Source organism: Anabas testudineus, chromosome 4, assembly GCF_900324465.2.
Source record: "Anabas testudineus chromosome 4, fAnaTes1.2, whole genome shotgun sequence".
NCBI lineage: Eukaryota > Metazoa > Chordata > Actinopteri > Anabantiformes > Anabantidae > Anabas > Anabas testudineus.
In genome coordinates, this window is record NC_046613.1 from 18,888,599 (window position 1) to 18,904,646 (window position 16,048).

General features: G+C 39.9%; 1 protein-coding gene across 1 annotated transcript in view; it reads right to left on the reverse strand.

Moving 5' to 3' along the window:
* Positions 1–16,048, reverse strand: part of hmcn1 (hemicentin 1) — a 65,093-nt gene extending 49,045 nt beyond the window's left edge. Inside the window, 2 exon segments of the mRNA XM_026345728.1 lie at positions 482–552; positions 15,545–16,048. Of these exon segments, the coding sequence (XP_026201513.1) occupies positions 482–552; positions 15,545–15,800 (327 nt within the window). The 5' untranslated portion in view covers positions 15,801–16,048.

Genomic DNA, 16,048 nt, shown 5'->3' on the forward strand with positions numbered 1-16,048 from the left:
TCAAAGGGCAGACATCGGAATGCTACTCGCCTATATCTCTCTGTCATCCTCAGATATTAAGAGTACTGCTTGGTTCAAGTGGTCCTTAACATAGCTGTACAACCTCCTTTCTTTTTCAACAAAAAGTGGATTTGACAGGAGTGTTTTTGTTTATACATATGTTTGAAATGATGTGGGAAGAAAAATAGACATGGGATAAAGTACAGTTTTTCAATGGCAGCCCCCCAGCTACAGTATGTAATATAAAGGAAATAAGTTAAACAGAAAGTTCAAGTAGAAGTAAAGAAATAAAAGACAGTTCTAAACTTCTTTTATCATCTATTTTAAACTGACTGATACAACCTAGTCTCAATCAGCTCATGGTGTTTCCCCCCCAGATGTCTGGCTTAAACAAAGTCTGTTCCTTTTATCAAGGATGCCCTTGGCATCCAGGCTAGTGCTGCTGTTTCCTCGGTTTGATGGATGTGATCTCTGAACCCACCTGAACGTACAGCTCTCTCAGCTCATACTGGAACTTCTTTGGGTCTGTTGTGATTGTTACAGGTCCAATCTCTGCAGAGAAACACAGAAAGGAGCACAAGCTTAAATCTGCATCTGATGAATAATTGAAAGCATTTTTTCCCTTGAATTCTTTTCTTGAACCAAATATTAGTTTTGGCAAAAGCTTACGGATATCCAGATTAAAATGTCACAATAAGAACAGCTAAGGAGAAATCCAGCAAAGAAGATTTATTTAACAGAAAAAGGGAAGAGAAGGAAATGTGAAAAAGATACATAAAATTTGAAAGGCGCAACTGTGAAGATTGAACTAATGGTCTAAAAATATTTCTTAAGACAGATTTGATATATTTAATGGGAAGATCTGATGTTCTGTGTTTTATCCTCCTATTCAAACATTCTTTAAAATAAAAGCAGCTTTTGCACTGTTAAGGTAACACAGCTCTGCAAGTACTTTAATTTGTTAATTGACAGAAGAATCAAAGCTGTTTCACACCACATCATGACCCATATAACCATACAGTATTTCTGTAAGTGTGTGTGGATGTTTGTAGTATTACAATATGTCTACTTACTTGGCCTGTTCATAAAAAAGTCACCACCTGGATTTAACTAAGCAAATAGGTAAGAGCCTCCCATTGGATAATTAGGCTACTGTATGGATGATTATGTTTCAGCTGTCAACAAGTTATTTAACCCTAACTGTTGCTTTGAGTAGCTTCTCATTTCTTCAACAACCATGTCGGAAGACACATCCTGTAGTTGTGGACAAGGTGTTCTGTTTCAGAAGGGTCAAAATATTATATATGAAACTACTAAAACTAGATTAAGAACTGTCCAATAGAAGAAGGTCATGTGGTCTGATGAGTCCAGATTTACCCTGTTCCAGAGTGATGGGAGCATCAGGGTGAGAAGAGGGGCGGGTGAAGCCTATATATGCCTCGTGCATACCGTACAAGCCTGAGGGGGCAGTGCTATGATCTGGGGTTGCTGCAGTTGGTCAGGTTTGGGTTCAGCAACGTTATGTGCCCAGAGAATGAGGTCAGCTCACTACCTGAATATACTGAATGACCAGGTTATTCCATCAATGGATTTTTTCTTCCCTGATGACACGGGCATATTCCAAGATGACAATGTCGGGATTCATGTCACAACACATGTTGTGACATTGCAGAAGCTTATCAGACAATGTTGTGGCAAATGCATGCTGTAATCAAGGCAAAAGGTGGCCCAACAAAATATTGTGTATTGTGTGTGACCTTTTTTTTGGACGAGCAATGTATAAAAAACATTAGAAAAAAAAATATTCTGGACAAGTGCTTCTTGATTTTGTCTAATTTTTTTTTATCAAGTCTAATCAGTTACATTACATTTAGCCATATCATTTAAAAGTGCAACTTACAAATATTCCCTGTTAAAAACAATGGAGGATGGGTTCATCTTTCTGGAAAATCCATACATGCAACAGTTGTATTTAGACAAAAAGATTGTGCACACACAGTAGTGCATATATGAGAGGTTGTACCTAGAGAGGGCAACGCTGCCTGTCTCTATTTGTCTGCAAATGAAGAATTAACACTCTTTGATTCTAGTTCTGTTTCTGTTCTTGTTCCTGTTCTTTCATCAATTCCTGTCCAACTTTACCAGATCATTGTATCATAAAAGTAAATCACCACCACTAAAGAGTGACAACATTGCCTTTGCTCTGTACTTCTGCCAGGGTTAGTAGTCACTGCTGTTTCTCAGCTTACTTTGTTCTATCCATTAATGAGCTGCTAAGCCCCTTCTTGAGTCACACTGTGTGACTTCACCCACTGCAGCTGTGCTGTGGAATGAGCCCGATGAGGGACTGCTGAAGCTCAAACACATAGGTAAATGCGTTTGTACTTCTTTGTGTGCACACTCATCAACGTAATGCTTTCTTTAACCTCTTGTATGAATCTTCACAACTAAATGCCTGTCAAACCCTCAAACCACACGCACACACACACACACACACACACACACAGCACTTCTGCACACATTAGGAAACAAGGAATCCCTTGTTTAAGAAAAGGGCAATTACAAAGGATGCCTGACTTTTGAAAAATGATACAGTTTGAACCATTTTACTGTTTTTGTCTCCAACTTTGTCTAGTGGCCAAAACCCAAATGAGAAATTTAGCTCTTTAGTGGAGAGTTGTGAAGGTTAGAAAGGGAAAACTTGTGACCAGAAGATCTCTGGTTCTTTCTCTCACAACCTCCCCAATCTGGGTCGGACAGCTGAGATAAACACATACCCCTCCCACATTAACACAACTGTTGTGACCATTGCAAAGGTTCCCATTAACCTCAACTGACCAGAGATGTAGGTTAGACTGTGGATGTGTCGAGGTGTGAATGTACATCAATGTGATTAGGAAACTACCCAGAATAAAAAAAACCCACAGTAAACGTGGAATAGTAGGCATTTTTTCTACTCTCCACTTGCAGCTGCCATCACTTTGCAGCACTCTATAAGCGCTTTCAATTTCTATTATAACATAAACAAAGAAGCAATAAGACTTTTTCCAAATGACCCAGATTTTGGCATCCTGTTAAATCCTCAAGGTGGAGCATAGGAACATTTGTGGCGATCAGAGGCACTTTTTAAAACTAACGTGGAAATGTGTCTGGCTGCTTAGAACGGAACATGGATCACGAGCCAAACTTTAATGGAGATGGAAAAGCTGACATGTCTTCCCTTATGGGAGAAGTTCCCATGGCTGCTGTGAGTATTCTTTAGACTATTCTGGCTGCAGTGCTGTTAACCATAGCCACCCGCTTTGCACGAGCACTGTGGAAAACCGTTGCTAATACAAATGAAGAGTGTGACATAAAATAAATGTAACTCTTAAAACTTGATGATTTCTGACTTAGCATATCAAGGTAAAGAGTAAAAGTTTCTTTGTGCTCAAAATCCACCAGAACTGGATTAAATGGGGGGTTAAATGCTTTGCCCAAGGACAGGTCATTAGAACTGATTTATAATCAGACAATCATTACCATTCTGCTGTTGATAAATATTTTAGAAAAGACTTCCAATTCCACATTTATCATCTGGAGTTTTGTAAACGAAACTTGTGAAGTCTTAGGATGCAGACCCACATCATATGACGGTATACCACATACATAGGAAAAAGTAAAAAGGCTTTTTCTGCAATGACAATCAATCCATAAGTAGCATAAACTTGGCCAAGTGAATGAAGTCAGAGTAAAAGAATGCTCTAAGATCTGATAAAGGAAACAACAAAACAGGGAAAATGAACCAAGTTGTTGACACAAGTGGACTGAAAGTAAACAATGAAAACAAATGAGTTCAGCCTCCGCTTTGATATTGTAACACTAAGACTTTCTATCAAAAAAATCATTTCCAAATCACGTTCAAGCCTAAACACTCACAGAAAGTGTAATGGGATGGAAAAAACTGGGCAACTCTCCAATGGCAAACTCAGTTTCACCTTCACTGACTTTTAGGGCTTGAAGTAATTTGCCGGGACTCCCACGTGCATTCACTGTCAAGAGAGTGTCTCTGTCTTTAAAACATCAGTGCAAGGAATTTCAGGGCCACTATGTTGAAAGGTCGCAGTCATTCGCTTTTAAGGACCAAATAAATAATGAGTTTTGCAGCAATACACAAGAGCTGCTATATGACAGACAGCTGACAGTTGACAGAAACATTGTCATAATTCTGCTGTGTATTACATATTACATTTCTGCTAAATATAATGTGATGGTTTGGGAAACTTATGCTCGCTATATGCTCTGTGCTTCCTCCATGACCCTCTGCCACAGTGGCGAGGATTCGTGACAGGTTTCATGAACCTGTCACGTGCACTAGTGTAAGCAAACTGGAAAACAAGTAGACAGGCTGTCAGTGGAACAAATAACTGGAAAAAGAAACAAGAAGGTCACAGAACAAAGACCAGAACATGAATTAAATAACAATCTGACAAAACATATGGGGAACTGGACTGGTTTAAAAACTGAGAAAGCTCACAGGCAAATGAGAACAGGTGTATAAGTGGGCAATGAAACGTAACGTAATAGGAAATGGAGAAAAAGTCATGGGACATCTGTTGGAGCATCTGGTGGACGGCTGAGGAAAGACACTTCAGAAAAGTTCCATATAAATATAAATGAGAACAATGCTGACACGAGCAAACTGGGCAGCATTCAGACCCGGTGCGAGTCATGACGCCGTCATTGTTACTTGTACAAGTTATTTACTCATTTAACAGTCAGCAAAAGGAGGTTTGGGGGAAAAAAATCCAACAGGTTACACAACATGAAGCTGTTACAGCACTTAACACAGCGACAGAGGCTGTAACTACACACTGCGCTCTGCCATTCTGCTGACTCAGTAGAAAACGAGCCAGAATGAGAGTGGCTGTCATCCTGACTGTCAGCTGTGGGGCATTATGCACTTAATCAGCCCAACTGAGAAAACACATGTGAACACAGTATTACGGCCCAGTTAGCGTACAGTACCTTGGTGTTCAGCAGTATACATAAATGCTGCACAGAAAGGAGCTAAATGTTTGCAGACGCACATGTGAGGCCGAGCATTAAAGTGTATTTGACAGATAAATACACAAACACAAGCAAATATTCTCTAGATAAAAGGTCAACAACATGGTGACCCGTAATTAGCTCAATATGAGCAGCATTCACTCTTCATTGAGTGCACACATATGTAATGTCTCTGTTCGGAATAGGAAACAAAACTACATACCAAAAAAAAGTGCTTAAGTTAATTGTTAACATTGTTCTTTACAGAGTTGCTTCTGCTTTATTTTCACTTTACTAGTAACTTTATTTACTTAATTCTTGATTAATTCCTTATTCTTTTCTTTCTTGCTTGCTTTCCTTTTTGACATAACATCTGAATACTTAATTAAATTGCTCACATTGGCCTACTTTACTCAGACACCAGTGGTGAAATCACCCTAAATGTTTTTCCCAAACAGGAAATTGCAGCTTTGTGAGAGATTATCCTGCTTTTTACCAAGTTCATATGTGTTGCCTATTTCGAATGGGACACCATTGTGGAGAGGAAGCGGTTAGTCACTCTGACAGGATAATAATCTCATTATTTCTGTTGTCAATGACACAATCCTGTGCTCACTGCAACAGCACAATGACCAGACCTGCAGTTTTAAATCAGTGTTCTTTCAACAAACTAAAACCTCACATTTGTTATTTTAGGTCTACTTATTATTTATTCACTACACTTATTGCTATTATTTTCCTGTTCTTGTAAGTATGAAGTTCAATAATACCAAATTAAGTATTTAAACTGTAAAGTCATTAGAGGAGCCAGTACAGTACGTCTAGCCTGCACAGGGAGCAGTTAAATAATGGTGTGTCCAACCCCAGTTCTTGAGAGCCATAGTCCTGCTTGTCTTCCAACTATTCTTGCACTTGCAGCTTTTGACTGGCTGAACACCCCTGATCCAGGTTATTAGCAGTGGACAGGGTAGGATAGTCAGAAAACAACCAGGACAGTGGCTCTAGAGGTCCGAGTTTGGCCACCCCTTATATGTTTCCATTTCAGACCTACTGTCAGGTTACCTAGCCTGACTTCACCAACAGCCATCTAATGTCTGTGGTTTAGCCTAGAGCAACAGAGCTGACAGCAAGCTTGATTTCAAACCACCACAAACAGAACTTGTGATGGAAAGTTCTCCCCGCAACCAACAGAGAGAGCGAAAGACCACCAGGCAGTTTAAAGTGGAGCGAGCTGCGGCGCTGCCTCTCTTATTTCACTTCACTTGATGCAAATGGATGTGTCCCGGGATGATGGGCCACAAAACCACAGATCTTTATTAATGGCACTCATGAGTTCAAATGATCACACAAAGCCCTATGCAGTGAGACCCAACCAAGACACACACCACACACAGGCATGTAATCCCTCCCAGATGCATGACCTGCTGGGGAGCATGTTTCAGAGACAGTTCTGAGAAGAAGATGCAACCCAAGGATAAGTCTAAATATTTTGCAGTGAGTATGTTTGTGGGGGTAAACTTATGATTGTTATTTATGGGAATGTGTTGTTTACCTGGCACCACATCTCCAGACTGTGTATATATGATGTGTGTGTGTTCCACACAATCTGTGGATCCATTGCTGTCATTATCCTCTTTACAGAAAGTAAGAAACATCATTAAAGTATTATTTCAAGCACAGTTCATGTCTTTTGTACCACATAGTGTATAATGACTTGATAACGTAGCATGATGCTGATGCTGAGATAGGAATTCTCATGATGGTATGACTTATTTGTCTTGTGTTTACACAGGTTTTATATGTACAATTTTTTTTCAAATGTTTTGGTGAGTGGGTACTGTTTACCATACTACTATAATACTATACAAAATACTAATATATAGATAAATTGCTACATACTTCACTTTGATATCTAATGTACTCCATAAAACTACGCTAAGGATTTTGAATTGTAACCAAGCAAACAATAGCACTAACCAGTACAACAGCATAAGCAGATGTTTCACATCAGAGACTTACACTATTCAACAAATACTCTTACTGCCTTTCAGCTGACGTTTCTGCCACAGTTTGTGTTTACAGGAATTTGAAACTCACGCTAGGCTGATTAGTTTTTTAGCTTCAGGGGAACAGGGAATCAAGGTTTTGACATTATATTAATTTGGATTCAAAAGAATGAGACTGAGGGTGACAATTAAGTCCGACTGAAACCTTTGCAAAACCAAACTGCTTATAAAACGGAAACTTTTATGTCGTGCAGCATCTTCCTTGCCTGCTGTCATGTTGAATGCATGACAGCAAAGAGGCAAGACAGAGGTCTTGACAACATATGAATGACAAGAGGCAGGGTTATGGAAGAGGATGAGAAGGAAAATGCTGCAGCTTAAAGAGGCATCGGTTTGGATTTTTTTAATTAAGCCTCTAAATGCCTCTCACAAAAAGGGCAAAAACTGGCACAACCAGTGAACACTACGTCTTCTGTCTGTGATGCTTCTACATATGGTCTCCATTCGAGAAATAAAGGCCAAGCCCTGAGACTTGGCGAGGCCTGATTCTATGATTCACTCTCAGATAATAAAAAAATAAATGTAATTGCATTACTTTGCCTCAAGAATGAAGTAAAATGCTTGAAAATAAATGGTAAAAACCTCAATATACCACCACAAAATTTATTTTATAGCTGATGGTGTAATCCCAAACTGCTCAAAAGTGACTAGGGTGGTGTTTTCTTTTCAGTGAAACCTCTTATGTTTTACTGAGGAAATTCTAATTGTGTGTGCTGAAGTAGACAGAGAAACGTCAGATGCAGCAGATTTGCACCGTCGGCCACACACAGATGCACACTCAGGTGTCTGAGGCTGTGATTTCCAACCAGTGTGCCACAAAACACAGGCATCCCCGCAGGTGTGTGAAAATGGTTATAAATGGTTTATAAAAGTAGACCTTTTAAGGTCTTTGAGTTTTTTTTGGACAGTTCACCACGCTGCAAGTGCTTGTCATCACTTTGACATTCTAACATGTGCCATTTATTTTGTAATATTTCAGTGCTTTATGGTGTGCCCAGAATTTGGCACAATAAATGCCGGAAACACTGTCCCCCTAACTGGCAGGGGCAGAGGCAACTAACACCCTGACCTTTAGTCTTGCAGTCTTTATTTCAGTCTCAACATTTGTCTGTTTCAGACACATTTGCCACATTACAGGCCTCCACGTCAATCAAAGCTCTAAGGTGTCCTGTTATTTAATCTCTTCATCTATGCTCATTCCTCTAGTCCAGACTCATACTGTAGACACGTCACTAGCTGTGCATCCTTTAAGGAAATGTTTCAATAATGCACACTAAGTTTCCAAGAAAGCAAAATAACACTAAATAATAATAAATAATAAATAAATACACACAATAACAAATAAAAAGGAAAGTCACTTACCTGGACAACATAATTCTTTCAGCCTGTGGAGGCAAAATTTTTCAAGCAAGCAGGTACAATGTTGTCGTGCAGACCCAGACAACAATTTTATCATGATTACAATCAGAGATCGGGCTAAATGCCAACAAGCCAAATGATTTGTAGTAAATAATCAATGTTAAAGACAGAATAACAAAACTGTATCTTCTTCCGCTGCAGCCTATGAGCTCATCTATTTTTCTAAACAATGCCAGCATTCTCATTTCAGAGTACATGCCACTGAAAAAAGGCTGTAAACTGTGATCCTGCTATAATAAGATCATTAACATTTTACAAGAATATAATGGCCTGCATACAAAGGCATTTTATGTAAGTAAAGTAAAGCAGATATAGTTGATTGTTTGGCCAACTGGAAGCAGCATAACAAGCTGTAAACACACTATATTATCACCTCATAAAGTTGCTGTGATGAACATGTGAGCAAACAATTTACTATTTACACATCCAGCTGAAACAGAACAAACCTCACATTTATTACAAGTTGTACCTCTGGACAACTGATAAATAGAAGCCTAATATTGGTTTTTACTTTTTTTTGGGATGTCAACTAAATGCTGAGGGATATATTTTAGCATAATCCACCATGTTCACCCATTAGTTAGCAGATGAAGGTAGAATACAGTGTGTGTGCTGCTGTGGCTGGAAAGTTGAGGAGAGCAGTGAGAGTGAACCAAAACCACAACCAGCACCACATTATAAAGCCATGATTAGTTAAACCAGAAGAAAGCACTGAACACTGCTGAGAAGTCCTGTTGCATTGAGGGGAACTACAAAGTAATTTGATCCACTGTTAATATATTTATTATTACATCTTCATGGATGGATCAAACTGAGAAAAATATGGTTTGGCCACACAAACAATACTGTAGATGGGCGACACCCCTGTACTGTATGTGGTGAAGGATCATCCAACTCAAATAAATACCTGGATGCTGTAAACACAGAAGAACTCAAAGAATTGTGTCGTTTATCATAATCACTCTGCATCACTCAAACAACACCCGCTCCACTGCTGCGACCTAACATATGTTTTGATTAAAATGTACATGAACAGCTTACGCAGGAGAGAAAAACTTGGAAAACACAGCAAACATGAGGTCATGCCATACCAAACCACTGGATTGGTTTCAAACGAGCCCTCCAGACTCTGAGAATATGATGTAAAACAACGAAATCAAATGAATTTGTGCTAAAATGTCCTTTAGGGAAATGTTTCCTTAATAATAATGTCTAGACACTGATCTGTAGAGTCTAAATTGACTATAAAAATTCTGATTTGAGGAAAGCCCTTGTTGAAGGAGAAACAGTAAAAGTGCTGTAGTTGCAAGTTATTATTATGGGTAATAAAGCACAAAAAATGCAGACTGGCAAATGCTAATATACAACAGGGTGTACATACAGTGAGTCTGTAGTTGGTATAGCTGACAATGAGCAGCAGAAACAGCACTGACTTGCAGTCCAGCATAGTAAGTTTGAAAAAGTGATTTGTTCTGGGTTTTTATATTAGTTATAACTATCTTTCCTACATATACATTTGACTGACTGTATGCTGTAGATACATGGCAAGAGTTAGAGATCTGTCAGGCAAAAATTTCTTCCACTGAGAAAAAACACATCTTAGACCTGCAGCAAAACACATCTTAGACTTAAATCAAGTTCTTGTTCAACTTATTTAACACTTTAGATGCAGGTTTGTTAAATTGGAATTGGGTAAAATTATCTGAACTTGTTGAAAACTACACTACAGTGCTTACGGATATTTAACACACTGATTGCTTTTGCAAGTAAATAACGATATTTTTTTTTGTGGTGTTGTTTCGATCAGATGAGTAAATAGGATGGGACAGCAAACAGTTCCACCAGAATCCTTCCATTTCTGGTTATGGTGGTCAGAAATTAAACAGCAGAAACACAGCATTCATGCTATAAAGTAGCTGATCACGATCAGGAGTGTAAGCTTGCACATGTTTGAGTGGCCAATGCAGATCCTTTGATGATGTCATATTACTTTATGGCCTAAGTTGAGCCAGACACAACTGTTTAATAATTTAATGATTTTTGTCATCGAAAGTTATTTACTTTGGAAAAAGGAAAAAAAAATAATGAATTAAATGACAAAATTGAAAACTGTTATTTACTCTACAGCTACCTCAAAGTTTCTCGTGTGCCTCATGTTCTTCTGCATGCACAGGCAGTTCCCTGAAAGATGCTGCAATACAAATAACAAAACTAACCCCTAAAGGCCAACAGCATACCAGCAAGAGCCTAGACAGTGATGTCAAAGAACCCTGAAGGTCATAACCAGGACACATGAACCCCCAAGACCTCAGGATAAAACTCAACAGAGGAAAACAAATCCAAAGCCTAGAGGGAAACAAATCCCACATGGTTGAGAGTACAAAGCAGCAGAAACATTTGATAAATGCATCTCGAATGGATCCAAATGGATCCATAGATGCCAAATGTCAGACATTGCATTTAAAAGGGTCAATTACCTGTGACTTTTGTAAACAGTAATGCTCTTTATCCATATTATCCTTAGAATCTCTAAAGCTGTGCTAAATTTGTAAGCAGAGAAGAACATTGGAAAACTTCAGGTATGTGCTGCCTTCCAAGATGAAAGAGGGATAAACAACCATGAGCACCAATTACAAAGCTAAATAGGGTTAAAACTAAGAGCCCCTCAGGGCTCTTCAAAAGGTGCATGTACAGTCCTCAAAATTAAAGGCCATTTTAATATTCCTGGGCAGGTCTATTAGAACATGAAACACACAGACACGACTAGTAGCCTGCCACACTCCGCTCTGTTCCTCTAATTCTCTAAAAACCTCCACCTCTCTCTTTTTGCATTCCTGCCTAATAGCATCATTATTGACTCTGTCTAGCTAAACTCAGGCTCCTTGTAATCTCACATGGGTGGGGTGGTTCAGACAAAAAAACTGCTGCTGTGCATAGAAAGAAACAAAGCCAAGTTTGAATGGTAGAAACATGGTAGAATGACAGAAAGGATGCTGAGTGCTAACAAAGGGGGCTCTGAGATGAGCCTTGGAAAATGCCAAGACCCATCACCTCTCCTCATCATTCATCGGCCCAGGCTTTGGTCCATCTCCTTCTAACTAAGGATAACTGCCAGTAAAAAGGGTAGAAAGGCACTGGCTAGTGTTTAATCTCCACAGCAAGAAAGAAACTCCAAGAAACTCAGGATAAAGCTTGGAATTCAAAGGAGGAAAACAAATTCAAAGCCTAGAGAGAAGCAAATGCAATACTGTTGGGAATACAACGTATGTCTTGAATGGATCGTGCATGACATTTTGAATTGTCAGTCATTCAGTAAGCCGTCAATCAGACTACAGTTTGACTATCTCTGGTATGTTTCTAGGGAAATCAGAAGGTGTTAGGATGTTTTTCACTGTTTTTGCTCTTTACGAGAGCAGATTATGCATTTCTTATACAATTATTGTAGTTTTTACAGTAGAGAGACAATACAGCAGAGAAAGAGAAAGAGAAAGTCTAGAGTGCTGTGATCCAGCGATGGATCAGATCCCTGGGGACTAAAATAGGGACTAAAAGTTCAAGGGACAACTCTACCCCAAAACATCTGGATGAACTTTAGGTTTTTAAGACTTTTTAAATTATTTTTAAATACATAGTGTAGAACCTGCAGAGATTTTATGAATCATTAACATCAAGACTAAGCAAGACACAATGGAATGGTTATTTCTCTAACCGAAGACCAAACTGAAAATGAAAGACAACAAGAACTCAAGATGGCTGATGCTGGAACTGAAGCTTCTCCAGGGACGATACTGTGGGTCACAGACTTCACTGACTGCAAACATTATGCAGCCTAATGTTAAATATATAATGGTATCTGATGCATTATTCATTTCTCAGTGTCTTGTCCCTGTACACTTATAGCCAGGAATCGAGAGAAACCAGGAGTTGAACTACTAATCCTGGGGTCCGTAGACAACTGTCCAACCAAATGATCCACAGTAAATTGAGATTGGTGCATTCAGACACATTTCATCTGATGAGAACTAAAGCAGTGAGTCTTTTTCATTTCAGTGCCGATGTGGGCGACCTCACATTTATCTCAACAAAAGTGTCACTGAGTTAATACTTTCTATTCTAACTACTGTGCGCCTCCCGCTTAACCAAGGCACCGGGCTCTGACCCATCCCAACTTCAGCTAATTCAACACTAACACAAGCACATACAAGACACCCGCAACCACACCCTCTCACAGTAAGGTAGTATTTACAAGGATGAGCATGTGTGTATAAAGATGTCAGCAGGACCTTGAAGAAATAAATGTTGAATTGCAGTGGAAACTGGAAATTAATTTGTTGACACACACATATTTATCTTATGAAAACACAACTCCTTGCAGATTCTTCATGAATTACAGTGTCTCTTTATGATGATGATGATGATGACTAATCAGAAAAGTGCACAATTTGAAATTAGTCCCCGGCTTAGGAGTGGTAGGAGTGCAGTAGAATAAAGTTTATATGGCTGTAAATGATCAAATACATGTTCCATGAGTTCAGAGAGCCTGCTTTCAATATACCTGTGACTTCTCAGTCTAGGACTGGATTGCTTAATGACAGCTTACTCGTCATTCCCTGGACTGTAACTCCCAAAGAGAGATGCTCATATTCACAGCTGTTATTTGAGTAATCCAGGACACGGCCGCAGAGCAGGTTCTCTCATAAAGTGAATGCCATTTTCAAAAGTAACTGGGGTATGTAATGACAACACAACAGGAGAGCTAAAATCGAAAATCCCAACACTGTTTCATCGGCGTGTTCTCTAACTGTAGTGCTAAATACACAATCCCTGCCTCAGTAAAATAACTTGTGAAGTATCCTCTTACTGTCTTTCTTTCTCTCCCCGCAGGATGGAGGAAAGGGGGAGGCTTCCTGACTAATCTTCCCACACAAGCCTGACCCCAATATCCACACATCCTTCTGACACTCTCACTTCACACACAAACACACACACACACACACACACACACACACACAATGGACTGACAGAAACACAGATACACAAACACACACTCTAATATTTACAGTGTCCGATTGCAGTGTAAATACAGGGGGTTGCTCCATGCCTCTGATTTAAAAGAAGCCAAATCAAACAGGAGGGACTGAGTTATTGCACTGGGTCAGATGGAAAGTGGAGAAAACTGATCTGTGTCACAATGAAACAAAATCCAAAATTAGTCCTCAGGAAAACAAAACTGATTCCGTCCAAGGGTTTGGGATGTTGTTGGAGAAGCACAGAAAGTAAGACAGAAAGAGAAGAGTAGAACATCAGTGTTCAGCTACCAGTGTTTGCACTGTGCTAATTATTCTTCTGTCCCCCCGGGGGTTTGGAGAACACATTCTGACATCCTTGTAAACATTTTAAAAAAAGCAAGAGAGCGTCACTTCGGTGTTGAGTGACAAACACAAAGAGATGCAGTTAGTCTGCGTTGGAGCTCTGACTCGAGCTGCTGCAGTTTTTGGTTACTTAATCGGGATGGTAACATTTGCTATGAATCAAGCTTTGAATTTAGAAACAAGTTTTAATCACTGAATTCTTTCATTACTGTTGTTTTTGTTCCAAGCTACAATGCATCACAGCTGCTAATGATCTAAGACATATAGTAATTTCCCCCCAGGGTCATATAATAACACTTGTATATACTGAGCATATTTCTTCCTTGAATATAATTATTATTCTAGGCACAGAGCTGGCAGTTTAGATCAATGACTGAGGAATTGGGCTTCATAAGAATTTGTGACATGCTGAAATTTAGCAGTGGAGAACAAACATCTGGAATAGGAATCTGTCTCTTGTCTCACACAGACAACCTCTGTCTATTCATCTCTTTTCTTCTCTCTCAGATCTCTTAGATCAGTTTGTCTCTACAGTTGCTGAGTGTATTTGAGTTAAACTGAGTAGATGCAGGTTTTACGTACACAGTTTAAGTCATAAAATAGTGGGGTGGAAGTCCATATAAAGGGTTCTGAAGCACATTTTGGCCAGGTAATGTACAAATTCTACCAAACTGGGTTTATGGCAAGAAATGAGTGGAGTAGGTGGTGTCATAAAATCCTTAAATGCTGCTACTGAGAATGGAAAACACTCAGATTTTCCCTCTGTTGTCTCTCATTTCTGTCACTACCTGTCCTTGCTGACCTTTACTAGATCCACAGTGCTGTTTCTGAGAAGCATTTTGCTGTGCGCACACTCTCCAGCCTGTGCAAGGCAATATTGTTGAATGAGCAATTTCGCAGGTGGACGTCTTCCACCTCCAAATCAACACACAAACCCCCCATGACATGGCATGACAGCAGCCTTTGATGTTTTGGTGTTTTGCAAGCAGGCAAGTGACCTCACATCCCTCTCAGAAAATAGTAATTAGAGGAACTCTAGACTCCCTGCACAAAGTCTCTCCATCACTAAAACGTTCAAATTTCAAATGGCAATTTCAGCACGGTCCTGATGGCAAACAGGAAATAGTGATAGTGAGGTGATATGAAGTGACTGGTGTTTCTCACAGTGTGATGCTCTCAGTCCTAACATATCTAACGCAATGAGATTTTTGACTTTATATGACTGTGTGCCCCTGACCTACAGGCCAGGGTTACTGTTACACAACCCAATTATATATGGTGAAGTCATTAGTTGTTCAGAATTAGAGAGCACCAAAGGGTGATGATAATCATAATTGGTTTCAAACCTAAAGCCACGCACTAACCCTGGCGGAATGCTAATGATAGTGACCGCCAGGCTGAACATCTGTGCACGGAGACAAATCCCCCAGAGTCCCTCCTCTGGAGGTGTGAGGAAAGTAAGCATTCAAAGGGCGGATTGTGAGCAAACTATCACATTTCTCACTTTTCTGTGCGCTTTTATCTCCACGGAAAGGAGCAAACTCCAAATTAGAACAAAACACGTGCGCAAAGTTTACCAAAAGCCTGTTCATGGGCAATGAGGCAATGTGTAAAAGTGAGCACAACTAAATAATAACTGTTGTGTGTTCATTGCATTACCTGGGTCGTGGAATGGGACCAGTGCAAAGTTATACAGAGGTCTCTTCGGTCTGCTTAGGGACGTTTCTAAAATCTTGGACGCGCCCTCGATAACTTGAACCAAGTCGTCGTACATGGAGCCGGTCACATCAAAGACGAATGCCAAGGTGGATGCGCCCTCCGGGATGTCCTCCTTTGTGGCTTCAGTCCCTGTCTCCTGCGCAGCGGAAAACGCAACTGACAGAGCCAGAGACAGATACACCAACCTGGTGCCCATTTCAAGCCCAGGACTCTTCTCAGGCAAAGTTCTTGGATGATTTGTTCTCACCAGTCGCACAATCAAAGGGAATCTCGAGCTCCAGGCAGATACATCAGGCTCTCCAAGTGTCCTAAAAAAGTACTTAGAAATATCCTTAAAGAAAGGAATCCCTTAGTGCTTTACGTGCGCCTCTGCGGTTTCGGCAATGTTGTGCGCGCTGAAGTTGCAGCCTTTCAGCTCTCCGTGAGTCAAAGCTCTGAGGTCGC